Genomic DNA, 27,834 nt, shown 5'->3' with positions numbered 1-27,834 from the left:
CGCTCTTGTTACCCAGGCTGGAGTGCAATGGCGCGATCTCGGCTCACTGCAACCTCCGCCTCCTGGGTTCAGGCAATTCTCCTGCCCCAGCCTCCTGAGTAGCTGGGACTACAGGCACGCGCCACCATGCCCAGCTAATTTTTTTTTTGTAGTTTTTTTTTAGTAGAGACGAGGTTTCACCATGTTGACCAGGATGGTCTTGATCTCTTGACCTTGTGATCCACCCGCCTCGGCCTCCCAAAGTGCTGGGATTACAGGCTTGAGCCACCGCGCCCGGCCCTTATTAGCTCTATTTTTTGTATTTGGGGTTTTGTATATATATATTTGCCTTCTGTGAATAGTAATACCTTTACTTTCTAATCTAAATGCTTTCTATTTCTTTGTCTTGTCTAATTGCTGTGGCTTGAACTTCCAGTGCAGCTCTGAATAGCAGTTGTGAAAGGAGCACACCCTTGTCTTGTTCTTATTTCAGGGGAAGCTTTTATTCTTTCCTTGTGTAGTATGATATCAGCTCTGAGTTTTTTTTTTCATTAATGTTCTTTGCCATGTTGAGAAAGTTCCCTTCTGTGTTATTTTCTTGAGGCTGCCATAATGAAGTCCTACAAGGTGGTTAACTTTAAAGCACAGATATTTATTCTTTCACAGTGCCGAAAGCTAGAAGTCTGAAAGCAAGGTGTCAACAGTGCACGCGCACGTGCGTGTGTGTCTCTGTTTTATTTTCATAAGGACATCAGTCGTATTGGGTTAAGGACCCCACCTTACTCCAGTATGACCACATCTTACCATAACTAACTACATCTGCAGTGATCCTATTCCAAATAAGGTCACCTTCTGAGGTATGGAGGTTAACGACTTCAACATGTCTTTTTGGGAGACAAAATTCAACCCATAATACCTTTCATTCCTAGTTTGTTGAGTGATGACAATTATTATTATTATGAAAGGGTGTTGGATTTTGTTAGACTATTTTTCTGTGTCAATTGAGATTATCATGTGATTTTTCTTTTCGTTCGTTTATTGTTGTATTACATGGGTTGATTTTTCTTGTATCAAACCACCCTTGCATTCCTGAGAATAAATGCTTTTGCAGTTATGCTATATAATCCTTTTAATATGCTGTTAGATTCTATTTGCCAGTATTTTGTTGAAGACTTTTGTATCTGTATTCATAAAAGATACTGATCTGTTTTTTTTCGTCTGGCTTTAATGTCAGGATGCTAATGACCTCATAGGAGTTAGGAAGTGTTTCTACTTTTAGAATGGTACATTTTATGACTGTGTTCCCTGATTTTTAAAGTGTGCTATCTTCAGAATCTATTGAGGCATTTCTGTGTTAGAGAACGCTTTCTAAATTTTTTTCCTGCATTTTTAGTTTTTCAGCTTCCTGCTTTGTTGTCAGTGTGTCTCCTGCTGCTGCATGCCTCATTTTTGCTTTTCCAGTTTGCAACTTCTAATCTGCTATGAGTCAAGAAAACATATGACAGAGTTAAATTGTGCTTTTGATTAGGTTACATAGGATCTGTGGAAAAACCAAAGTTGTTTCTCTTACAAGTGAAATAATATATTTTAGTGGAGAGGCTTTGTGACATTATTGAACCTTCGTTGTCCTTTCTGTTTCCATTTTTTCAGTTATGATAGAGTAGGTGATCAGATGACCAAATTCCAGATAGGTAAAGTATTACTTTATTTGCCAAAATTTGTATTTGCATGTGGTTGCAGTTAATATGGAATGCCCCACTATTACAAATGAATTATAAAGAAATAGAGACTTTCTTTAAGGCATAGCAGTTATATTTCTGGTAAAAGTTATTGGAAGGATAAACATTAATAGCATTTTCTGTATATTGGTCTAAAACTTTTGTGTTGTTTCACCATACCAATATAGGATGAAAATGGATGAGTGAATCTTTGTGTTATTGCTAATGTAAATACAACTTCCTTAAGTAAAACTTTGTTTAAACTTAAGCTTTCCCACTAGATGCTTTTAAGAACTTGCACTTTTTTTTTTTTTTTTTTTTTTTTTTTTTTTACCACTACAACACTTTTTCACTAAATATCAGTCCGTTGTTTCTCCTGCCCTACCTTGTCTGGATATTTCTCAATCCATTTTTGTGTTCACTCCCTTGCGTACCTCCTCAAAACTTCCACCATTTTACTCACTTGGCAAAACCTCAACTTTGGTTAAACCCTGTGGTTACTGTGTTTGGACCAGAACAGGGGATCATAGCTATAGAAAAACCATGCAGTTCATTTTCAGTATGACAATATTTTCAGCCACTGTGGCTCACACCTGTAATACCAGTGCTTTTGGGAAGCCAAAGTGGAAGGATTGCCTGATCCCAGGAGTTCGAGGTTGCAGTGAGCCGTGATCACAACACTGCATTCCAGCCTGGGTGACAGAATGAGACTCTCTCTGAAATATATAACCACATATCTTGAGCATCTTAACTAATCATCTTCTATTTCCCATTTACCTAGTAAATTTGTTTGTTGAATCCCTTGCATTTATAAGGGATTTTTGTTGTTGTTGTTGTTGTTGTTGAGACAGAGTCTCACTGTCTTCCCTATGTTGAAGCGCAGTGGTGTGATTTTGGCTTACTGCAGCCTCCACCTCCCAGGTTCAAAGGATTCTCGTGCCTCAGCCTCCTAAGTAGCTGGGTTTACGGCCGCCTGCTATCACAGCTGGCTAATTTTTTTTTTTTTTTTTTTTTTTTTAAAGTAGAGACAGGTTTTCATCTGTTGACCAAGCTGGTCGCGAACTCCTGACCTCAAGTCATCCTTGCACCTCGGCCTCTTTAAAGTAGAGACAGGTTTTCATCTGTTGACCAAGCTGGTCGCGAACTCCTGACCTCAAGTCATCCTTGCACCTCAGCCTCTCAAAGTGCAGGGATTACAGACGTGAGCCACCGCGCCCAGCCCGGGGCGTGTGTGTGTGTGTGTGTGTGTGTGTGTGTGTGTGTGTGTGTTTTAAATAACCACATTTTTCTTTATTTTCTCACATTTTTCAAAATTTTGAGATCTTTAGAAATGTTACAAGAATAGTATTATTGAGGCCGGGCGCAGTGCTCACGCCTGTAATTCCAGCACTTTGGGAGGCCAACATCGGTGGATTACAAGGTCAGGAGATCGAGACCATCCTGACTAACATGGCAAAACCCTGTCTCTACTGAAAATACAAAAAATTAGCTGGATGTGATAGTGCGTGCCTGTAGTCCCAGCTACTCGGGGGGCTGAGGCAGGAGAATCACTTGAACCTGGAAGGAAGAAGTTGCAGTGAGCTGAGATTGACCCAGTGCACCCAGACTAGGCGACAGAGAAAGACTGTGTCTCAAAAACAAACAAACAAAAAGAATAGTATTATTGAGTGTTTGTTTACCCTTGCCTAGATTCACCAACTAAACTTTTTACCACAGTTCTTCAGCTTTTTGGGAGGTGCTAAAAATGTGAAATTCAATTAAAAATGTCAGGACACTTCACCCCTAACTCATTTAGCACAGATTCTCCCACTAACAAGGACATTGTCTTCACATAACTGCAAAATAAATAACCATATTTAGGAAATTTAATATTGATATAATTCTAATGTCTATATTCAAATTCTCCCAGTTTTTGTCTCAACAATGTGTGTCCTCTTAGGGCTTTTTTGTTGTGTGAATCCAAGATCCAACCAAAGATCATGCATTATTTTTCTTGTTATACTTCTTCAGTTTTCTTCTTCTTTTTTTTTTTTTGAGACGGAGTTTTGCTCTTGTTACCCAGGCTGGAGTGCAATGGGGCGATCTCGGCTCACCGCAACCTCCGCCTCCCGGGTTCAGGCAATTCTCCTGCCCCAGCCTCCTGAGTCACTGGGATTAGGCACGCACTACCATGCCCAGCTAATTTTTTGTATTTTTAGTAGAGACGGGGTTTCACCATGTTGACAAGGATGGTCTCGATCTCTTGACCTCGTGATCCACCCGCCTCAGCCTCCCACAGTGCTGGGATTACAGGCTTGAGCCACAGTCTTCTTAAATCTAGAATAGTTTTCTAACCTTGAGTGTATGTTTTCCTGTCTTAATATTTTTTGAAAATTCAAAGCCTTTTTTTGCAGAATATTCTTAAATTTTATTTGGCTAGAAAGTAGTGATGCATTTTAGTTCAGTATACTGAAGTTGTAATAATATATATCCCCCTCCCACTTGGAATTTAAGAAACTCTTTTTTGGGAAATTGAGAAAAGAAAATATAGCTTTTCATCTTATTCATCTAATGACATTGTTCCTGAAATGTCAAGTATCACTGCTACAAACTCTTGCTCTATTGATGGTACTTCATCCCTATCAGCTTTTTAACATGTGAAAAAAATCTCACTTCACTTAGTTTAAGTGAAGCCCCATTAGTAATGCATTGTTAAAAACATCATGAACACATTTACTTCAGCTGTTGTTTTAAAACTCAAAATAGCTGGCCTGTTGAACTGTACAGCATCAGGGACAATATATTTTGTCTTGTATCACACATAGGTACTCTCTAAACACACCATATAGTGGGTATTTAAGGAACATTAAATTTTGTTTCAAATAAAAATATGTCACAATGTCTCATCATAGAATGCCTTCATGTATTTATCTCTTCTGCTTCTCCTAAGTACATTTTTAAGTAATTTGACTAATTTATAGCCATTCCATTTAATGTTGATGTCATTTATGCATCTCTTAATTATATTTGCTATTGGGCCTGGGCCATCACATTTATAATAATGACTCCCAGATCTTTTTTTTTTTTTTTTTTGAGACAGAGTCTCTGTCACCAGGCTGGAGTGCAGTGACATAATCTCAGCTCATTACAACCTCTACCTCCTGGGTTCAAGCGATTCTTCCACCTCAGCCTCCTGAGTAGCTGGGACCACAGGCGTGTGCCACCAGGCCCAGCTAATTTTTGTATTTTTAGTAGAGACAGAGTTTCACCATGTTGGTCTCGATCTCTAGACCTTGTGATCCACTCGCCTCAGCTTCCCAAAGTGCTGAGATTACACGTGTGAGTCACCGCATCCAGCCCCAGATCTTTATCTCTCACATTCCAGAGTGTTCCTATATTTCTAACTGCCTACTGAACATTTCTATGTGGATGCAATATCTTGGACTTAATGATATTAAAATGCAGCTCATCTTCCCCCAAAGTACTTCGTTCTTTTGATTTTCCTCTTTCTGATAATGCCAGTTTCATTCTCCCAGTTGTCCAGGCTCAGGTATCTCATTAATCTGTTTTCTTTTGCACCCATTGTGCCCACATCCCATTAATTGTCCGTTCTTGTCCATCTCTAGCAATATTTGTCTTAACATTTGTTTTACAGTCATTAACACATTAAGATTCATTATATAGCATTTATATTGTTCCTTCCAATCCAGTTGTCTCCTCACTCCCAAATGTTTTTCCTACTTAAAAGTATTGAATGCCTAGAAAGAAAAAAGACAAAACTTGCATTACCCAGGAATTAAGGCTTTTTTGGTTTAAATTATTTTGGTTACTAGTCAGCAAACACTAATGCAAAAAAATACATTTAACTGGAAAAAAGATATCTTAGAGAAGCTGAAAGCAACTCATCTAGTGGGCCAGAACCAGGCAGTGTTCTCTTTTTAGTTCTCTTGTCTTTTCTCTGTCTGGAATTACCCAGTCTGTTCACAAATCCTACATTTTAAGGTTTATGTTTTTTGTTTTTTGTTTTTCAGGCGGAGTCTCACTCTGTTGCCCATTCTGGAGTGCAGTGGCGTGTTCTCACCTTACTGTAACCTCTGCCTCCCGGGTTCAAGCAATTCTCCTGCCTCAGACTCCCGAGTAGCTGGGATTACAGGCACACACCACTACACCCAGCTAATTTTTGTATTTTTAGTAGAGACAGGGTTTCACCATGTTGGCCAGGCTGGTCTCAAACTCCTGGCCTCAGATGATCCACCCTCCTTGGCCTCCCAAAGTGCTGGGATTACAGGTGCAAGCCACCACTCACTGCCAATTTTTAGGTCTAAGTTTTAATCACATGCTAAACCTAACCTGATATCTTTGAATTCTAATTCCAAATGTCCAGAAGAGAGTATCTGATGAATACAGTGTATTGAGCATAGAGCCTAGTTAATTCTTAATTTTACATTACCAAAGAAATAATCAAATAATTTTTTGATAACTGATTTATGTATGGTATGTTTTACTGTGTTAAAATGCATATTGCATTGTGCAGTTTTCTTGAAATATGATTTTTACTATTTACTCACGGACCTCCTCCTGTAGTCCTTATACTTATATCAAACAATAAGAATGTACTTTCAATTCAGTGGGATCTATTAGGTTTAATAAGCTTATATACTACTAGTTCTGGTTTTGTTTTTTCCTTCCCAGCATGCTTTTAGCATTTTTTTTTTTTTTTTTGAGTAAAATTTATGTAACATAAGGTTAACCATTTTAAAGTGTATAATTCAGAGGCATTTAGTACATTCACTAATTTTGTGCAACCATCACCTCTGGTTGTAAAGCATTTTAATTGCTCCAAAAAGAGATCCTGTACCCATTAAACAGTCATTCCTCAATTCACTCCTCTCACAGCCCTGGCAACCACCAATCTGCTTTCTCTATAAGTTGCCCATGCTGGGTATTTCATATTCTGAAATCACAAAATGTGACCTTCCGTGTATGACTCTTTCATTTAGCATATTATTTAGATAATCCTCATTATAGCTTGTATCAATACGTCATTTCTTTTTATGACATAAATTTTATTATATAGCTATACTACATTTATCCATGTATTCATTGATAAATATTTGGATTGTTTTCATTCTTTTGGCTATTGTGAATAATGCTGCTGTGAACATCTGTGTATAAGTATTGAATACCTGTTTTGAGTTTTTGAGGGTATATGCCTAGGAGTGGAATTTCTGGATCATATGGTAATTCTATGTTTGGCTTAGTAGAGAACCACCGCATTGTCTTCTACAGCAGCTACACTTTATATTCTTGTCAGCAGTGTACATGCGTTTGAGTTTCTTCACATCCTCACCAACATTTGCTGATTTCCATTTTTAAATTATGACCACTTTGGTAAATATGAAGTAATACCTCACCGTGATTTTGATTTCCATTTCCCTGTTGACTAATGATGTTGAGCATCTTTTCATGTGCTTTTTGGCCATTTGTATATCTTCTTTGGAGAAGTTTTTATTTTTTTAAGTTTTCTGCCCTTTTAAAATTTGGTTATCTTTTCTTGAGTTGTAAGAGGTTATTTGTATATTCCTAGTACTGGACTTTTATTAGGTAAATGATTTGCAAATATTTTCTCCCATTCTGTAGGTTGTCTTTCTTGATAATATGTTTTAATGTATAAAAGTTTTAAATTTTAGTGGTTTATTTTTAAATGGATATATTTTGTTGCTTATGTTAGTATCGTAAATAAGAATGTATTGGCAAATGCAAGGTCATGAAGATTTATCACTTTTTCCTTTATCCCTAGGTTTTATAGGATTTGCTCTTATATTTAAGTGTTTAATATATTTTTGTATGTAGTATGAAGTAGAGATCTAAATTTGTTCTTAGACATGTAGATATTCAGCTGTCTCTGCACTATTTATTGCAAACAGTATCCTTCCCTCATTAGATGGTCTTGACATCCTTGTTGAAAATCAGTTGGCCAGAGATATATGGGTTTATTTCTGGACTCTCAATTCTATTCCGTTGATCTGTGTGTTATATGTACCTTTGCTAGTACCATGCTGTTTTGGTTACTGTAATTTTGTAGAACATTTTGAAATCAGAAAGCATAGATTGTTTGGGGTTTTTTTGTTGTTTTTTTTTTTTCTCCTTTTTCAAGATTCCTTTGGCTACAGGGTTTCCTGCAATTGCATGTGAATTTGAGGATTTTCCTTTCCATTTCTGCAAAAACAGACAGTGGATTGTGATAAAAATTACATTGAATCTGTAGATCAATTTGGGTAGAAATTGCCATTTAAAAAATGTTTAGCTCTCCAATCCACAAATACAGGGTATCTTTTAGTTAGTTATTTAGTTTCTGTAAACACTATTTTATCATCTTCATTGTACAAGTGTTGTACCTCCTTAGTCAAATTTATTCCTAGGTATTTTATTCTTTTGGGTGTTGTTGTAAATGGAATTGTTTTCTTGATTTCATCTTCAGATTGCTCATTGCTAGGTTATAAAAATACAACTAACTTTTATGTGTTGATCTTGTAACCTGCAGCTTTGCTGAATTTTGTATTTACTAGGTTTTTTTATTTGTTTGTTTGTTTTTGTTTTTGTTTTTGTTTTGAGATGGAGTCTCCTGCCTCAGCTTCCCAAGTAGCTGGGATTACAGGTGCAGACTGACATACCCGGCTAGTTGTATTTTTTGTAGAAATGGGGTTTCACGATGTTGGCCAGACTGGTCTCAAACTCCTGAGCTCAAGTAATCCACCTGCCTTAGCATCCCAAAGTGCTAGGGTTACAGGCATGAGTCACCTCACCTAATCAGTTCTACTAGTATTTTTTGTGGATTCTTTAGGATTTTCTGCGTGTAAGTCATGTCATCTGTAAACAGGGATAATTTTACTTCATTTTTTTCCAACTTGGATATCATGTATTTTTTTCTTGCCTAAAACTCCAGTATAATGTTAAATGGAAGTGGCAAAAACAGACATACTTATTTTGTTCTTGTTCTTAAGGGAAAACTTTGATTCTTTCACCATATTTCATCACAGCTAATAAGTATATTATTACTAATATTAAGTATATTAATAAGCATATTAGCTGTGGAGTTTTCATAAATGTCCTTGATCATGTTGAAGAAGATACCTTATGCTTCTAGTTTAAGTGGTTTTATCGTGAAAGGGTGGTGAATTTTTTCAAATGCTTTTTCTACATCAATTGGGATGATCATATGGTTCCCCCCCCATTTGTTCTATTAATGTGGTTTATCAGACTAATTGTTTTCCATATATCAAACCACCCTTGCTTTCTTTGGATAAATCCTACTTGGTCATGATGAATAATCTTCTTAATATGCTGCTTGATTTGGTTTCATAGTATTTTGTTGAAGATTTTTTAAATCTATATTTGTAGGTGATATTGGCCTATAGTTTTCACTTCGTATTTTTAATCTGGCTGTGGCATTAGGGTAATGACAGCCTCATGGGAAATGTTTCTCTTCTGTTTTTTAGAAGAGTTTAAGATCAGTTATTGCTAATAATTTTTAAGGGTTTGGCATAATTCTTCAGTGAAACCATCTTATATTGGGCTTTTTTGTTTTTGTGAGCTTTTGATTACTAAATCAATCTCATTGTTTGTTATAGACCTGTTGAGATTTTCTATTTCTTCTTGAATCAGTTCTGGTATTTGTTATATTTCTAAAAAGTTGTTTATTTCATTTAACGTATCTAATTTGATGATATACAATTGTTCATAGTATTTTCTTGTAATTTTTTTATCATCTCTATATTTCAGTAGTAATGTCTATCTTTTATTTCTGATTTGAGTAACCGGAGTCTTCTCTTTTTTTCCTTGGTAAATCTAGCTAAAAGTTTGTCAATTTAATCGATCTTTTTAGGGTACCAACTTTTGGTTTTGTTTGATTCCCCCTTTTGTTTTTCTACTTTCTATTTTATCTCCATATTAATTTTTATTATTTCCTTCATTCTGCTAGCTTTGGGTTTAGCTTTATCTTTTTCTAGTTCCTTAAAGTTGAAATCTTTTTTAATGAAGGCTTTTTTAATGAAATCTTTAGGTTTTGGTATATTGTTCTTTTTGTTCATGTCAAAGTATTTCCTAATTTTATTTGTAATTTCTTCTTTGTTCCGTTGGCTATTAAAAATGTGTTGTTTAATTTTTATATATTTATTAATTTTCCTTTTGTTATTTATTTCTGGTTTCATTCCCTTGTGATCAGAGAACATACTCTGTATTATTTCAGACCTTTAAAATTTATTTAAACTTGTTTTGTGGCCTAACATATGGTCTGTCTTCCAGAATGTTACATGTGCATTTAAAGAGAATGTATATTATGCTGTTGTTAGGTGGAGTATTCTATATGTCTGTTTGGTCTAATTGGTTTATGATGTTCCAAGTCTCTGTTTTCCTTGGTAATCTTTTGTCTAATTCTGGTTGTTATTGCAGTGGACTATTACAGTCTCCAACTTTTTTTTTTTTTTTTTTTTGAGACGGAGTTTCACTCATGTTACCCAGGCTGGAGTGCAATGGCGCCATCTCGGCTCACCGCAACCTCCGCCTCCTGGGTTCAAACAATTCTCCTGCCTCAGCCTCCTGAGTAGCTGGGATTACAGGCACGCACCACCATGCCCAGCTAATTTTTTGTATTTTTAGTAGAGACGGGGTTTCACCATGTTGACCAGGATGGTCTCGATCTCTTGACCTCGTGATCCACCCGCCTCGGCCTCCCAAAGTGCTGGGATTACAGGCTTGAGCCACCGCACCCGGCCGTCTCCAACTTTTATACTTCAAATGTTTATTTCTTCCTTCAGTTCTGTCAGTTTTTGCCTCATATATTTTGGACTCTTGTTAAGTACATGTATGTTTATAATTATATCTTACTGATGGATTCTCCCTGTTATTGATGTTTAATGTCCTTCTGTGGTCTTATAACACATTTTATCTCGAAGTCTATTTTTTCTGATATTAGAATAGCTACCCTCACTGTCTCGTTAATCACTATTTATATGGAATATACTTTTCTATCCTTTTTTGTTCAGCATATTTGTATCTTTGGTTCTACAGTGATTGCCTTGTAGATTGTGTATAGTTGGATGCTGTTTTTCTCTTTTATCCATTATCCCAATCTCTGTCTTAATAGGAGATTTCAAAGTATTTTTTTAGTCATTAACCTGCAGATTACAGTTAATATCTTAATAATAATCATGTTTTAATTGAAAGCACCTTCGTTTCAAAAGTGTCCAAAAACTGCTCCTTTACAGCTTCATTTCCCCTTCTTGTTGTTGTCAGAAATTATACCTTGATGCATTTTATGCCCATTAACATAGACTTGTAATTATTCTTTTATGTACTTTTTAAATCATAGGACAAAAAGGAGTTATAAATAAAAAATGAAATACTACTGCTGGCTTATATACTTGCCTATCTAGCTGCCGTAACATTGGTTATTTATTTTTTTATGGCTTCAAGTTACTGTCCGGTGCCCTTTCATTTCAGCTTAGAGAACTTCTTTAACTCTTTTTATCATATCTTGTAGGACATGTCTGCTAGTGATAAACTCTGTCAACTTTTGTTTTATATGATAGTATATTAATTTCTCCTTCATTTTTGAAGCGTAGCTTTGCTAGACACAGAATTTTTAGTTTGCAGGGTTTTTTTTTTTCTTTTACCACTTTAAGTATATCATTCTGCCTTCTAACCTCCGTAGTTTCTGAAGATCAAATAGGCTGTTAATCTTGTTGAATATATCTTATATGTGATAGTTGCTTGTTTCTTGTTTTCTTGTTCACTTCTCTTTGTTCCTCAGATTGGGTGGTCTCAACCAGTCTTTAAGTTCACTGGTTATTCCTTCTGCCTGCTCATGTCCCTGTTAACCACTCCAGTGAAGTTTTCATTTATTGTAATTTTCAATTGCAGAATTTCTATTTAGGGTCTTTTTATAATTTCTGTATTTATTGATATTCACTTCTTTGAGTCATCATTCTCCTGCTTTCCTTTAGTTTTTTGTTCATGGTTTCCTTTATCTCTTTGTGATTTTTTTTTTTTTTTTTAGCTGATAGCTTATTTTTTTTTTTTTTTATTTTTGGTTTTTGGGTAAATTGAAAAGAACATATAAGATTGTTGCAGAGGTACACACATGGCAGTGTGATTTGCTGCCTTCCTCCCCAACACCTGTATCTGACATTTCTCCCTATGCCATCTCTCCCCAACTCCCCACCCCCTGCTTTCCCTCCCCTATTTGCCCCCTACAGACCCAGACCCCAGTGTGTGATGCTCTCCTCCCTGTGTCCAAGTGTTCTCATTGTTAAACACTCACCTATGAGTGAGAACATGCAGTGTTTTTTCTGTTCCTTTGTCAGTTTGCTGAGAATGATGGTTTTCAGGTTCATCCACGTCCCTACAAAGGACACAAACTCATCGTTTTTTATGCTGCATAGTATTCCATGGTGTATATGTGCCACATTTTCCCTGTCCAGTCTGTCATCGATGGACATTTGGGTTGGTTCCAGGTCTTTGCTATTGTAAACAGTGCTGCAATGAACATTCGTGTGCATGTGTCCTTATAGTAAAATGATTTATAATCCTTTGGATATATACCCAGTAATGGGATTGCTGGGTCACATGGAATTTCTATTTCTAGGTCCTTGAGGAATCGCCACAGTGTCTTCCACAATGACTGAACTAATTTTCACTCCCACTAACAGTGTAAAAGTGTTCCTATTTCTCCACATCCTCTACAGCATCTGTTGTCTCCAGATTTTTTAACGATCGCCATTCTAACGGGCGTGAGATGGTATCTCAATGTAGTTCTGATTTGCATTTCTCTAATGACCAGTGATGATGAGCATTTTTTCATATGTTTCTTGGCCTCATATATGTCTTCTTTTGTAAAGTGTCTGTTCATATCCTTTGCCCACTTTTGAATGGGCTTGTTTTTTCTTGTAAATCTGTTTTAGTTCTTTGTAGATTCTGGATATTAGCCCTTTATCAGATGGGTAGATTGCAAAACTCTTTTCCCATTCTGTTGGTTGCTGATTCACTCTAATGACCGTTTCTTTTGCTGTGCAGAAGCTGTGGAGTTTGATTAGGCCCCATTTGTCTATTTTGGCTTTTGTTGCCAATGCTTTTGGTGCTTTGGTCATGAAGTCATTGCCTACGCCTGTGTCCTGAATGGTTTTGCCTAGATTTTCTTCTAGGGTTTTTATGGTGTTAGGTCTTATGTTGAAGTCTTTAATCCTGGACTTAATTTTAGTGTCAGGTGTCAGGAAGGGGTCCAGTTTCTGCTTTCTGCACATGGCTAGCCAGTTTTCCCAACACCATTTATGAAACAGGGAATCCTTTCCCCATTGCTTGTTTTTGTCGGGTTTGTCAAAGATCGGATAGTTGTAGATGTGTGGTGTTGCCTCCAAGGCCTCTGTCGTGTTCTATTGGTCTGTGCCTGTTTTGGTACCAGTACCATGCTGTTTTGATTAATGTAACCTTGTAATATAGTTTAAAGTCCGGTAGCGTGATGCCTCTAGCTTTGTTCTTTTTGCTTAGAATTGACTTGGCTATGTGGGCTCTCTTTTGGTTCCATATGAAGTTTAAGGTGGCTTTTTCCAGTTTTGTGAAGAAGGTCATTGGTAGCTTGATGAGGATAGCATTGACTCTGTAAATTACTTTGGGCAATATGGCCATTTTCATGATATTGATTCTTCCTAACCATGGACATGAAACGTTTCTCCATCTGTTTGTGTCCTCTCTTATTTCATTGAGCAGTGGCTTGTAGTTCTCCTTGAAGAGGTCCTTTACGTTCCTTGTTAATTGTATTCCTAGGTATTTTATTCTCTTTGTAGCAATTGTGAATGGCAGTTTGTTCTTAATTTGGCTCTCTTTAAGTCTGTCATTGGTGTATAGGAATGCTTGTGATTTTTGCACATTGATTTTGTATACTGAGACTTTGCTGAAGTTGCTTATCAGTTTCAGGAGATTTTGGGCTGAGACGATGGGGTTTTCTAAATATACAATCATGTCATCTGCAAATAGAGACAATTTGACTTCCACCTTTCCTGATTGAATACCCTTTATTTCTTTTTCTTGCCTGATTTCTCTGTCTAGAACTTCCAATACTATATTGAATAGGAGGGGTGAGAGAGGGCATCCTTGTCTAGTGCCAGATTTCAAAGGGAATGCTTCCCGTTTTTGCCCATTCAGTATGATGTTGGCTGTTGATTTGTTGTAAATAGCTTTTATTGTTTTAAGATACTTTCCATCAATACCTAGTTTATTGAGGGTTTTTAACATAAAGGGCTGTTGAATTTTGTCAAAGGTCTTTGAATCTATTGAGATAATCATATGGTTTTTGTTTTTGGTTCTCTTTGTGATTTTTTTTTTTTAATCTTTTGATTTAAAGTCTTTGTCTACTAAGTGCAACAACTGGGTTTCATTGTGGACAGTTTCTCTGAATTTCTTTTATTCCTGTAATAAACTCTACCCTCTTGTTTCTTTATATGCCTTTTTTTTTTGTTGAAAAAGAAAGATGCTTAAAAGATTACAATATGGCAGCTCTGGAAAATGAGATTCTTTACCCTCACCAAGGTCTGCTTTTGCTGTGTGTGGATTTTGTTGTTTGTTTGTTTAGAGACTTCTATAAACTATTTTTGTAAAGTCTGCATTCTTTGTCATTTGTTGCCACTGAAGTCAGTTCTATTCACCTGGTGGTGATTTGTTAGTTTCTTTAAATAACACTTTCCAAGTCTTGTGGGTGAAACAAAGGCAAGCCCTTGTACTTTTCCTTCAGAGAGCCAACAGACAGGTTGAAATCCACTACCACAGTTCTTTCAGAATAAGGTTCGTATTGCTCTGTCTGGCATTTGTAACCTGCACCCACAGTGCAGGCTACTGTCCTCATGATTGTCACTAATCTGGGGTATAGGGAATGGTAGGTAATTTAAACCTTCTTTCTTCACCAAGACTACAGCTGGCATAATTTTTAGTAGATTCCAGAGTTCTGCAAACATTGATTCCTACCCTTTTGGCAGCTCATTAGTCACTTTTGTTGGGGGACTGAGCCCTCTTCTCTACCACTTTTGATGACATCATGCCCCATGGACATGTTTATCAAATTTGTGGATTATTTACACACCTTGCATCTCTGTTAACCTTTGTAATCTATTATATGACTTAAATAATTATTGCACCTGAAGGTGAAATGGAACAGGCAGTGAAACCCTGGTTTTATATCTGTTAACAACTCAGATAGAACTTAGGCCATTCTGAAACTCAGATAACAGTAATATTCTGGGTTACTTAAGGGATAGTGACCTTTTCTAATGAAAGGGAAAAACAATGGTTAAAAGACAATGTTTTAAGTTACTAAAATTTTATATTAATTTGGCAATATTTGGATAGGTTTATAATCCCTTTATTGCTTGGAGGTCCAGTATAGATACTTTGGGTGATTTAAAGCCACATAAAACTTGGATAATGCACATCTATGTAATTTAGTGTATGTTTTTGTTTTTTCAAATCACTGTTAATAGTGAGTAAAGGGCAAGATTTTAGTGTGGATAGGGCCTTATAGTCTCCATTTAACAAATAATAATAGATGTTTATCACTGTGGAAGGGGTTTCCCAACCTCAGCATTATTGACATGTGAGGATATTTAATTATTTGCTGTTAGAGGCTGTCCTGTGCATTCTAGGATGATCTTTAACATCGTCCTGCCCTCTGCTGTTAGATGGCCCTCCTCCACTTTTGACAACCAAAAATGTCCCTAGGCATTATTAAGTGTTCCCTGAGGTGCAGTATGCCCGCAGCTGAGAACCTCTGCACTGTTTGAAGAACCCTGGGAATGTAAAGGTACTGCTATGACTTTTACTGAGTGGTAATAGAGCTATAGATAAAGTGCTACAAGAGTTCAAAGGAAGAAAAAAAATGCTTCTAATTGGAGATAGCAGGGAACATGTCAATGAGGAAGAAATGTTTTAATAAGAATTTTTTATTGACATTCACAAAGTCAGGATAAATATTATATAGAGAACAGTGAGGTATAGTTATTTTGTACGTAAGATTACAGGTGTGAGCTACTGTGCCTGGCTTTAAATTGGGTAATTCTTATTGATTTATCTTCAAGTTCAGTTTTTTTTTTTTTTTTTTTTTTTGGGGGGGGGTGGGGTCATCTTTATCTCACTGTTGGGCCCATTTGGTGAGTTGTGTCTGTCACTGTATTTCTTCTGAAATTTCCATTTATTTATTTATTTTGAGAAGGGGTTTCACTCTGTCACCCAGGTTAGAGTGCAGTGGTGTGATCGCAGCTCACTGCAACCTCTGTTTCCTGGGTTCAGGTGATTCTCCTGCCTCAGCTTCCCAAGTAGCTGAGATTATAGGCACCTACCACCACACCCAGCTAATTTTTGTATTTTTAGTAGAGGTGGGGTTTTACCATGTTGGCTAGGCTGATCTTGAGCCACCACTCTGGTCTAAAATTTCCATTTAGCTCTTTCTTATATATTCTGTTTCTTTGCTGAAACTTCCTGTTTTTTCATGTTTGTGTTTATAATTGCTCATTGAAGTATTTTATAATAACTGCTTTAAAGACCTGTTCAATAATTCCGTAACTGCCACCTTTGTGTTTGGTGTCTGTTAAATGTCATTTATTCAAGTTGACTTTTTTTTTTTTTTTTTTAATATATGAGGGATTTTTGTTTTATTACTGTATCATAGACACTATGGATATCATGTTCTGAGACTTTTGAATATTACTTAAATCTCTTTTAGCAGGCCTCCTCTGACATTACACCTGAAGGTGTAAGGGAGAGGGTCTGCAATGTGTGGGAGTGGAAGTTCAGACTCCCTGTTGGCTTCCACTGGCCTTCACTAATAATAGCATGGTGGGGTAGGTAGAGCATCTCTTTTTGTTGTTGTTGTTGAGATAGTGTCTCACTTTTGTCACCCAGGCTGGAGTGCAGTGGCATAATCTTGGCTCACTGCAACCTCTGCCTCCTAGGTTCAAGCAATTCTCCTGCCTCAGCCTCGCAAGTAGCTGAGATTATAGGCACCCACGACCACACCCAGCTATTTTTTTTTTTTTTTTTTTTTGGGTAGAGACAAGGTTTCACCATGTTGACCAGGCTGGTCTCGAACTCCTGACCTCAGGTGATCCACCCAGCTCGGTCTCCCAAAGGGCTGGGATTACAGGCATGAGTCACTGTGTTTGGCTGGTAGGGCGTTTCTTACCTGAGATTGGTGACTCTCCACTCAGCTGCTGCTGACAGTTGAGAAAGGGTAAAGAGCTCCTTGTTAAGATTAGCAGAGGTAGAAGTCTAGGCTTCCAAGTTGGCCTCCACTGACAAGAGTGAGGAGGGATTCCATGCTTTGTGGCTTGAGTAGGGCAATTACAGTTAAAAAGGTTTTTTTGTCTTGCTAGTCTATACCTCTTCTAATCCTTTCACTAGGGAAAGCAAACTTTTCTTGTTGCTGTTGTTGTTAGGTTTTTTGTTTTTGTTAGTTTGAGATGTTTTGTTGTTGTTGTTATTCATTAGTATTTCCGGGTTGCAGGCCTCTCTAGTGCCCAGTCACGATATGAGCGTCTCCCTGACCCCCCAAAAATGAGGGAACCAACTGTCATGCCTTTCTTACTAGGTCATTAGCTTGTCCACCTTCTCTCCACCATTCACAGACTACTTAGGTTTGATTTTTTACATGTTGGGTTCAGGATTTTTAGCTGTATTTAGTGGGAGAGTAGGAAGAAATAAGTCTATTCATTTTGCCTGGAGCTGAATGTGCTAAATGGTTTAAAATAGAAGGTAGTCCATTAAGAACTTGCTTTTTTTAAATGCTCAAAAAATACTATCTTAAAATATTTTACCACTATAAATTTGTAACTAAGCTATACATAAGATTAAGTGCATTCGTTGTTATTGGTAATTTATGGGTTTTTTTGTTTGGTTGGTTGGGTATTTTTTGGGAGACAGGTCTTGATCTCTTGCCTTGACCTTTCAGGCTCAGGTGATCCCCTGCCTCAGCCTCCCGAGTAACTAGGGCTACAAGTGCCACCACGCCCAGCTAAGTTTTTGTTTATTGTTTGTGTTTTTGCCCAGGCCGGATTCAAACTCCTTTATCAAGCAGTTGTCCCACCTCAGCCTCCCAAAGTGTTGGGATTATAAGCATGAGCCACTGTACCCAGCCATGTATATGTGTTTATTAAAGTATGTATATTTCTTCATTCTCTTAGGGTTATGTACCGAAGGACTCTACCGTGTTAGCGGGAACAAAACTGACCAAGACAATATTCAAAAGCAGTTTGATCAGGGTAAGAAGATAATTATGTGAAATAAAATTGTCATTTTATGTTTCCCTTATTAGAATTCGTGGTTGGAAGATTGATTTTCATTTGAAAACTTCCTAAGGATATGGATGTTGAAGAGAGAGGGTTTCAAAGTAGGATTAGAAGCACTAAGTCGAATAGATATCACAATAAAGGTGCAGAACAGCTAGAGAAAGTCTATTGTTTTTATACTAGCAAGGAAGTCACTGTTTACTTTAGAGCCTTTGAATTCAGGGGCCTCAGTACTAGGGATTTATAAGAGGAAGTAGATGATATGAAACTTTTAAAATACATTTGCAATAGAAGAAAAGATTGAAAACGAAAGACAGTTGAATCATGAAAATACAATACTGTATGTGTTTTTCATGTAAATATGAAGACAGAAAAGGATTTAGTAAGTAAGAAAGGAGGTACTGGAAAAGCAGCCATTCATTATTGAAGCAAAGTCCCTCAGGCCCGGAAGGAATGGAATGCAGTAGAATAGATTTTGTTTTTGAAATAATGAGAAACTAAAAAACTAAAAAAATAAAAATAAAAAAAGAAATAATGCGAAACTGTCTTTTACCAAGACTGAAGGGAATACTGTAAAATATTTTGATGTAAGATTAGATATTTTATGGTCCATATACTCTTAGTTTCTTTCCAAATTTCATATTCCTAATACATTAAACTGTCATACAAATAAAAGACTGTGACTGTACCTATATAAATCTGTCAGATTTAGAAAAGCAATAATTTGACTTATAATTGATTGACATCTTAGCCATTAGGGATAAAAAAGATGAATTTTCTACTTTAAGTACATTCTATATACAGTTAAAGATTTAAATGTAAAAAATGAAAACCATAAGTACTAGGGAGAAAAATGAGTGAATATTTTCATAGTCTTGGAGTAGAGAAAAGCCTAAACTTGATATGAAACCTAAAAAGCATGAACTAGATGATAGACTGGACTATGTACATGTTAAAATTTTACAAAAATGTAAAAATTCTGTATGACAGTGTGGCTAAAACAGGGTGTGACATACCTAGCTTAAGTAATTCACATCAGAAGAGAGCAACCAATAAATAAATGAAAATGTGCTTAGCCTCTATTAATGATAAAAATTAAAACAAAAAGATTATGTTTATTCGTTTTATTAGAATGAAGAGAATTGTTAGTAGAGCATGGGTAAACATGTATCTTGTACACTGTTGGTTGTAGGTGCCTTTGAGAGGCAGTTGTAAATATCAGGATTCAGATAGCTTTGCTAGACAAATTTCACTTCTTGGAATTTGTTGCAGAAGTTTTTGCATAAATATGCTAAGATATACTTACAAGGCTCTTGCTTGCAGTATTGTTAGTTTTTTTTAAAAGGGTTTTGGGGGAATACCACACGGGTTTAATAAGTAGAATGAATACTAAGAAGGCGTGTAAAATAAAGATTTTTGTCTCTTGAAGTGGCAAAACGTCAGTTGTTGAGTAATGTGTGTCTGAGCGTATACAACAATGCACCTTGTTGCCAAAGAGTATTATGTAGTCTGGTATCCGGTTTTAAAAAATTTGGCCAGGCACAGTGTCTCACACCTGTAATTCTAGCACTTTGGGAGGCAGAGGTGGGTGAATTGCCTGAGCTCAGGAGTTGAAGATCAGCTGGGGCAACATGGTGAAACCCTGTCTCTAGTAAAATGCAAAAAATTAGCCAGCCTTGGTGGTGCACACCTGTAATCCCAATGACTTAGGAGGCTGAAGTGGGAGAATCACTTGAACCTAGGAAGCGGAGGTTTCAGTGAAATGAGGTCATACCACTGTACTCCAGCCTGGGTGACAGAGAGACTCCATCTCAAAAGAAAAAGGAAAAATATATATAGACAGAAAGTGTATGTGTTTAAAAAACTGTTTAGACTTAATGATATTAAGTTGATAGAATTTCACTTCCAATAATGAATGCATGGTTGTAGTTAATACCAAGGCTCTTGAGTTTGATTTTGTTTTTTTGGTCCTGCCAGTATTTTTGTGCCCCTGGCAAATTAATCTTACTAAATCTCAATTTCTTCATATCTAGCATGGGAGTGATGAGAGTAACTGTGAGGATAATGAGGTAATGCATATGAAGGGTTTTCTGTCCGAGCACCATATTAATATGTTCATTGGTTAGCTATTACCACAAAGAATGTAGCCTAAGGAAACAAGCTTATATGTATTAAAGCATAGTATCATATCATTTTTATATTATTGTAATATATTTAAATGAAATAAATGTAAATTTTCTGTAATAGAATATTATGTAAATTATATAATCTAAGGAAATATTTTACAGCCATTAAAATTGTTTATATAGGACAAAATGTTAATAATTGGTTTGACAATTTTTTTAATGAGCAGAAAAAGGCTGAAAGGAAACATGCTAACGTATAAACAGCATTTCTCTGTAGGTGATGGGAAAATTTTTTTTCTTTTTGCTGATCTATATTTTTATATTAAAATGACTTACTGATAGCAAATTAACCTTATGATATACCTTTAGTATGTTCCATTCTTGATTTTTTTTTCAGTCAGAACTTCACTATGTAAATTTAAACCATTTTACATAAAATTTTAAACTGTAAAGTTAAAAGGTCCAAATTCGAATTTATACAAATTGAGCATCCCTTATTCAAAATTCTTGGGGCCCAGAAGTATTTTGGATTTTGGATCTTTTTCAAATTGTGGAATATGTCCATTTTACTTAGCAGTTATCATCCCAGATACAAAATGTTCCAGTGAACAAGTTTCGGATCAACCTGTATGCATATTTCTTTTGTCTTTCTAGTTACGTATGGCTTCTTTTTTTTTTTTTTGGTCCCAAAGAGACAGGGTCTCACTATGTTGCCCAGGCTGAACTTAAACTTCTGGACTCAAGTGATTCTCTCACCTTAGTTTTCCGAGTAGCTGGGACAACAAGTACTCATCATTTGCCTCTTGCGGCCTCTTTTAAATAGCTATGTATACAAACAAAGATAGATATTAGTAAAGTTCCCCAATATACTAATAAGCCTAACAGCATTTTTTTTTTACTAACAGAAAAGACTTCTTGCGTGGTTGTCTTTTCCCTGATCTCTGTAGTTTGTCAGCCTAAAAAGAAAAGTGGGGCCTGGTGCAGTGGCTCACCCCTGTAATTTCAGCAATTTGAGAGGCCGAGACAGGTGGGTCACCTGAGGTCAAGAGTTCGAGACCAGCCTGGGCAACAGTGGTGAAACCCTGTCTCTACTAAAAATGCAAAAAATTAGCTGGGCATGGTGGCGGGTGCCTGTAATCCCAGCTACTTGGGAGGCTGAGGCTGTAGAATCACTTGAACCTGGAATGTGGAGGTTGCAATGAGGTGAGATTGCACCACTGCACTCCAGCTTGGGCAACAAGAGTGAAACTTCATCCCAAAAGAAAAAAGAAAAAGAAAAGTGGCCAAGACTTAAAGCTATCTTTTGATTTAGAAGTAACCATTTAGCTTACTTTTATAATAAAGTTTTATTATATAATTTATTTAATTTTTGTCTTGTAGATCATAATATCAATCTCGTGTCAATGGAAGTAACAGTAAATGCTGTAGCTGGAGCTCTTAAAGCTTTCTTTGCAGATCTGCCAGATCCTTTAATTCCATATTCTCTTCATCCAGAGCTACTGGAAGCAGCAAGTAAGTATAAACTTCCTTTTTATGAGAGGGGTGATAATGGCAGTTTTTGGATATTGATTGCTAAGTGTTAAAATCGTCATGTACTAGAATATGTAGCTAATAAAAATTAGCTTACCAGAACTCTATTTCTTAAAGGTATTTTCCTCTAAATTTAAATCAGAATCCCCGGAGATTGCCTCCAGGAATATTCTGTTTTACCTAGCCCCCTAGGCAACTTAAATGCTCCTAGAGGTTAGAAAATCATTGTTCTAGAAGTTTGATGTTTGTGTTTTTAATTCAAACTTAAGGGCATTGTAAGAAAATTAAATCCTTCAAATTATAAGTCAAAGAAATTTACTTTGGCATTGTCTTAACTGTTTTGTGTTGCTGTAACAGAATACTACAGACTGCACAATTTATAAAATAATTTATTTCTTAACAGTTCTAGAGGCTTGTAAGTTCAGGATCAAGGAGGCCTCATCTGGTGAGGGCCTTTTATCAGGACCTCATTCCCAAAATAGCTAATTCACTCCAGAGATAACAGCATTAATCCATTCATGAAGACAAAATCCTCATGATGTAGTCACTTCTTAAAGATCCCACCTCTCAACACTGTTGCCTTGGGGATTAAGTTTCCCACACAAGAACTTTGGGGTACACATTCAAACCATAGCAGACCACATGTTGTAAGTCATTTGGGGAAAGAACATGAATACTTATTTATTATTTATTCCTACTTTGGCAACATTCATTCAGATGTTTCCAGTAAACAGATATTCATTTACCTGGAATATGAGACCTAAAGTCTGTTTGGGCATCAGTTTAATCCACATGATTTTTCAGTGGCAAAAACTTAAGGTAGTTGCTGAATACTTCACTCTACTATTTCCTTTGGGTTGCAAGTCTTCAGATTCTTTTAAGTGAGACTACTTCATTATAGTTCTGATTATTTTAAAGTTCTCAGTGATTTTTTTTTTTAAATTCAGTATATTGTCATAAGCTATAGTTGCCTTACACATACCATACTCTCAGGTAAAGTGGGAAAATGATTTAATCGATAGCTTAGATTTTCTTAGCTATTGACCTCAGAACTTTCCTACTTAGGAAATTTTTGAGAGCTGATTTAGAAGTAATATGTAACAAATGAGATTTTGTTAGTAGTACTCAATTATGTTACCATAATGATGTGGGGTATACACACTGGTCTCCAAAATAAGGAAAAGGAGGAAAACACTCTTATCTCATTTATTTCAGGGTCACGTTTCAATTACTGTGTTTCATAATTGCATAGATTTGGAGAGTAACTAAGTTAAATACTTACATTGCCTGTAAAGGAAAATCTTTTATAAGCAAAATGGATTACAAGTAATTGTAGTATAGACAAACCTATGGGCCAAGGGCCATATTTAGGCTATTGCCAGTTTTTGGCAGACTTTTGGGCTGAGAATTGGTTTTACACCAAGAAAAAAAAAAGAAAATTTTATGACACATTAAAATTATATGGAATTCAAATTTCAGAAGTTTTATTGGAATATAGCCACTCCCATTTGTTGCATGTCTGTTACTGCTTTTGTGCTGCAACACAGGGTTGAGTAAGTGTGCCCATAAAGCCTGAAATAGTTAGTCTCTGTAGCATGACTGTTAAGAGCCTAACAGATTTGTAAGTAGTTAATTCTGAATCAATATTTAGTTATGTAAATTGCCAAAATACCATTTCTCATTTTGTCAGTGCTGAGCCACTTTGATCTTCAGTGATTAGCTTTCCTTATTAAAAAGCTATAGTAGTCAACAATAACATTAATAGAAATAGATAATGTTAGTTGAAGTGATTTCTTAATTTAGATAATTTAGCAGATTCTTTAGAACAGGGCTTCCCAACCCCTAGGCCACACAGCCTGGCTTGTTAGGAACCACACCACACAGCAAGAGGTGAGCAGGTGGGTGAGTGAAATCGAGCTCCACCTCCTGTCAGATCGGGAGCGGCATTAGATTCTCATAGGAGTAGGAACCCTACCTACTGTGAAGGGTACATGCAAGGGATCTAGGTTGTACACTTCTTATGAGAATCTAATTATAAATGTAATACACTTGAATCATCCTAAAACCATCTCCCCACCCATCTGTGGAAAAACTGTCTTCCACGAAACTGGTTCCTGGTGCCAAAAAGGTTGGGGACTGCTGCTTTAGAACGTGTTACTTGATTTTGCTTACCTGTCTTAATATGCTTTAAACACATTTTTGATTGTTATAGTAAATACAGCAGGAAGCTTTATCAAATATTTTTGATAAAAATTCTTCACTGTTTTAATTTTACAGAAATCCTGGATAAAACAGAACGTCTTCATGCCTTGAAAGAAATTGTTAAGAAATTTCATCCTGTAAACTATGATGTATTCAGATACGTGATAACACATCTAAACAGGTATTTTTATTTTTTTTAGGGCTTTTTTTGGCAAATAAATTGCACTACACATTTCAAACATGTAAACTTTATAAATTGGATAATTAACGGAAAAGAGGACTCAGACTAAACATACAGTTGAATTTTGGTTTTCTAATTTATATCTAAAAAGATGAGATAAGTTTTGTACATGTAATGATTATATAAATAGCATGAGTGGCAAGTATATTTTCTTTTTTTACCACATTCTCTGTAGGATCTTAGAATTTTAGTTATGAAATGACACTTCGATAATTAACCAGATCAATTATCTGGTTATTGGAAATTATCTGGAATTGGAAAAGGATTTGGTTTGAAAAATTGCTAGTCCTGTGACCTTGGGCAAATTACGTATTCTTGCTAAGTCTTGATTGCCTTAACTATAAAGATGAGAATAACAACACTTCACGAAGTTGTTCTGAGGACTAAATGGAATTATTAGTATTTATACTAATTTTTTCAAAAGTCTCCTCTTCATAATATTTTCTACTGGCATTTTAATGAACTACAGCTTTTTGTTTTTTTTTGTAACTAATAGTATCAACACCGAAACCAAGTACATTTTAGCCTGTACCTCTTAAAATATTTTAATAAAATAATAATTTATTAAATATTATTTGTAATGTTTAAAGCTTACTATTACTAGTAAAATTACTATAAAATTGTGTTAACATTTCTTACAATGTTTCCCTGAGAAAATACCAGCATACATAATACTGTAGTATAATTAGTGGAATTTCCTTTTTTGAAAAGTACAATGCTATATGAGATGCTGGTGGTGTGGCAACAGATGTGCACAGGGCACTATAAATAGGAGACCTTGTCCGATATGGATTGTAGGGATGGTTTATTGTCTAACTGAAAGAAGAGTGTCTGACTTCATCGGCAAAGGGCCAAGCATGTTCAAAGAATCAGTACTGGCCCACCATCAGCATTATTTTTACATACTGACTGTATTCCAGAAGGGCTCTAAAGCAGTTAACAATACAGCCAGAAGCATAGCAAAGAGGCCTCTGTGATTGGAACAGAGTGAAGGATGGGCAGAGTAAAAGATAAGGGTCAGTATGGGAAGAGGGACAGAACTATTCAGAGTGTGGTCCATACCACCAACCAGTCATATAGCATTGTACTTTTCTAAAAAGGAAGTTTCACTAATTACACTACAATGTTATGTATGCTGGTATTTTCATAGGGAAAGATTATAAGAAATGTTAACACAATTTTATACTATAATGATAGTAAACATTATAGCTGTAAACATTGGTTAATATTCCTTAAAATGTTTTATTAACAAGATAAAGAGATTGCTTCAGAATGCAAAATGTAAATCACATATCCCTAAGTATACTGTTGAGTTCAGCTGACATTTTTTTGGGCAGGCTTTCTTTTTTTCTTTTTTTTTTTTTTTCCTTTGAGATGAAGTCTCATTCTGTCACCCAGGGTGGAGTGTAACCTCTGCCCAAAGTGATCCTCCTGCCCTAGCCTCTCGAGTAGCTGGGACCACAGACAGGTGCCACCACACGCGGCTTATTTTTGTATTTTTGTTTGAGACGGGGTTTTGCCATGTTGCTCGGGCTGATCTTCAACTCCTGAGCTCAAGCGATCTGTGAGCCTCAACCTCTCAAAGTGCTAGGGAGGGGAAGGCTTTCTTAATGGAAGAAGCATAGTATGATTCTCTGTGTTACTCTGAGTGATATGGGACACTGGAGAGTAGAACAATGGAATATATAATCAGACTTAAATTTTAGAAAGAACATTCAAGCAGACTGTAATTGGATAATACCAGGCACTGTGCTAAGTGCTTAGGGACATAGCAGTGAACCAAATACTCATGAGTTTACATTCTAGTATGGGAGAAAAACAAATATAAATGTATAATGGATGACTGGCAAATCAAAAAGGTTGTAAAAATTAATCTATGGTGTTATTCTTTGGTATATTCTCTTTTACTCTTCACATCCAGTGAGTGTCAAATCAGTTTTTTCTCCTAATTGTTTTTCTACTTTCTTTCCCTTGCCACTGCTTTAGTTCAAGCTTTATCATTTCTTATTTAGGGGCCTCCAGTTTAGTTGTAATGGAGTTCTTTCTCTGCCTACTTTCCCTTCTGATCTTCCCTTGATCCTGACGCTGTAATGATCTTTGTAAAAGATCTTTCTGTAAAGATCACATCTGATTAGATAGCACCCTATTTCCTTAGGATAAAATCCAAATTATTTAATACTTAGTGATCTGGTTCTGACTTTGTTTACATCTCTTTACCTTTTCCCCGACACACCAAGTAAGGTCTGCTATATTAAACTAGTAACAGTTAACCAGAAGTTTCTCCACAGCAAGCTGTTTTAACAAGCCCTCCAGGAAGTTCTGATACACACTAACCACTGTTTTAACCGAATTTCCCTTTTTTCTTCCTACCATTCTTCTCATGCCTATCATCCTTGACTCAACTCAAACATTACCTCTTTCAGGAAACCTTCCCTAGCCACCCTCACCTTTAACTGATTTAGTACCCTTTTTTCGTACTTTCTGACTCTTTAGTTAGACCTGATGCCCATACCCTTACATCTTTCAACTTTATAGGTATTTGCAGAAACTAGCACTTGTGTACTACATAGAAACACCAGACTGGGCCTAGTAGTCACTTTGCATCTTTTAACAAAAAGCTATTTTTATTCTGAATATTCTAATTTAGTCTTTTAACAAATAGCTATGACTTTTATCATATAATACATGTTTGTAAGTAAGCCACATACTTGACATTAAATTAGCAACTTCTGTATTTGCGGGTTTTTTCTATTGCTTTCAAGTGAAAATTTTTTTGAACCATAAAATTTAAGATTTTTCATGCTTCCCTGCATGCTTTTTTTTGGAGTGGTGGGGAGACAGAGTCTTGCTTCGTTGCCCAGACTGGAGTGCAGTGGCATAATCTCCACTCACTACAACCTCTGCCTCCTGGGTTCAAGAGATTCTTCTGCCTCAGCCTCCTGAGTAGCTGGGGTTACAGGTGCGCACCACCATGCCTGGCTAATTTTTGTGTTTTTAGTAGAGACAGGGTTTCACCACTTCTGGCCAGGCTGATCTCAAACTCCTGACCTCAGGCAATCTACCTGACTTGGCCTCCCAAAATGCTGGAATTATAGGCATGAGTTACCATGCGTGGTTCCTGCATACTTCTGAATTGTGGTCTTTATGTGTGAGATGAAGGCGCTGGTAAACTCACTAAGATCCTTCTCAGTGTAATAATTTGTAATTATAGTCCAAGATTTGCCTCTTACGTTTCTTGTTTATTAAAGATAATGGTAGAAATTCTTTCTTAGGTTTAAAGGACTAGATGTAAATTGGTTCATAAATGTATAACCATAAATTGTTAATCCATAAGAATTTTAAGGTGGCAAATGTTATAAACTCAGAGTTATCCTTCAAATGAAATTGATAAACAAGATACTGAAAGATTAAAAAGATTGTTCTGGCCAGGCATGGTGGCTCACACCTGTAATCCCAGCACTTTGGGAGGCTGACATGGGTGGATCACTTGATATCAGGAGTTTGAGACCAAGGCCAACATGGTGAAACCCCTTCACCACTAAAAATACAAAAATTAGCTGGGCATGGTAGTTAGCACCTGTAATCCTAGCTACTCTGGAGGCTGGGGAGGGAGAATTGCTTGAATTGCCAGGAGGGGTAGATTTCAGTGAGCGGAGATTATGCCATTGCAGTTTAGCCAGGCTGATAGAGCAAGACTCTGTGTCAAAAAAAAAAAAAAAAAAAAAAAAAAAAGA

At 36.4% G+C, this 27,834-nt stretch overlaps 1 protein-coding gene across 4 annotated transcripts in view; it reads left to right on the top strand.

Annotated features, from left to right (window-relative positions):
- Window positions 1-27,834, top strand: part of ARHGAP5 (Rho GTPase activating protein 5) — a 79,245-nt gene that overhangs the window by 47,023 nt on the left and 4,388 nt on the right. For all 4 annotated transcript variants that reach the window (XM_032242585.1, XM_032242586.1, XM_032242587.1 and 1 more), the window contains exons 4-6: window positions 17,897-17,974; window positions 21,508-21,639; window positions 23,935-24,040. In XM_032242585.1, coding sequence (XP_032098476.1) covers window positions 17,897-17,974; window positions 21,508-21,639; window positions 23,935-24,040 — 316 coding nt within the window. The remainder of the gene's footprint in view (window positions 1-17,896; window positions 17,975-21,507; window positions 21,640-23,934; window positions 24,041-27,834) is intronic.

The sequence above is a fragment of the Sapajus apella genome, unplaced genomic scaffold (genome assembly GCF_009761245.1).
Source record: "Sapajus apella isolate SASKATOON/1434 unplaced genomic scaffold, GSC_monkey_1.0 scaffold50, whole genome shotgun sequence".
NCBI lineage: Eukaryota > Metazoa > Chordata > Mammalia > Primates > Cebidae > Sapajus > Sapajus apella.
The sequence above is the reverse complement of the archived record's forward strand: the minus strand, read 5'-3'. Positions and strand labels throughout refer to the sequence as shown.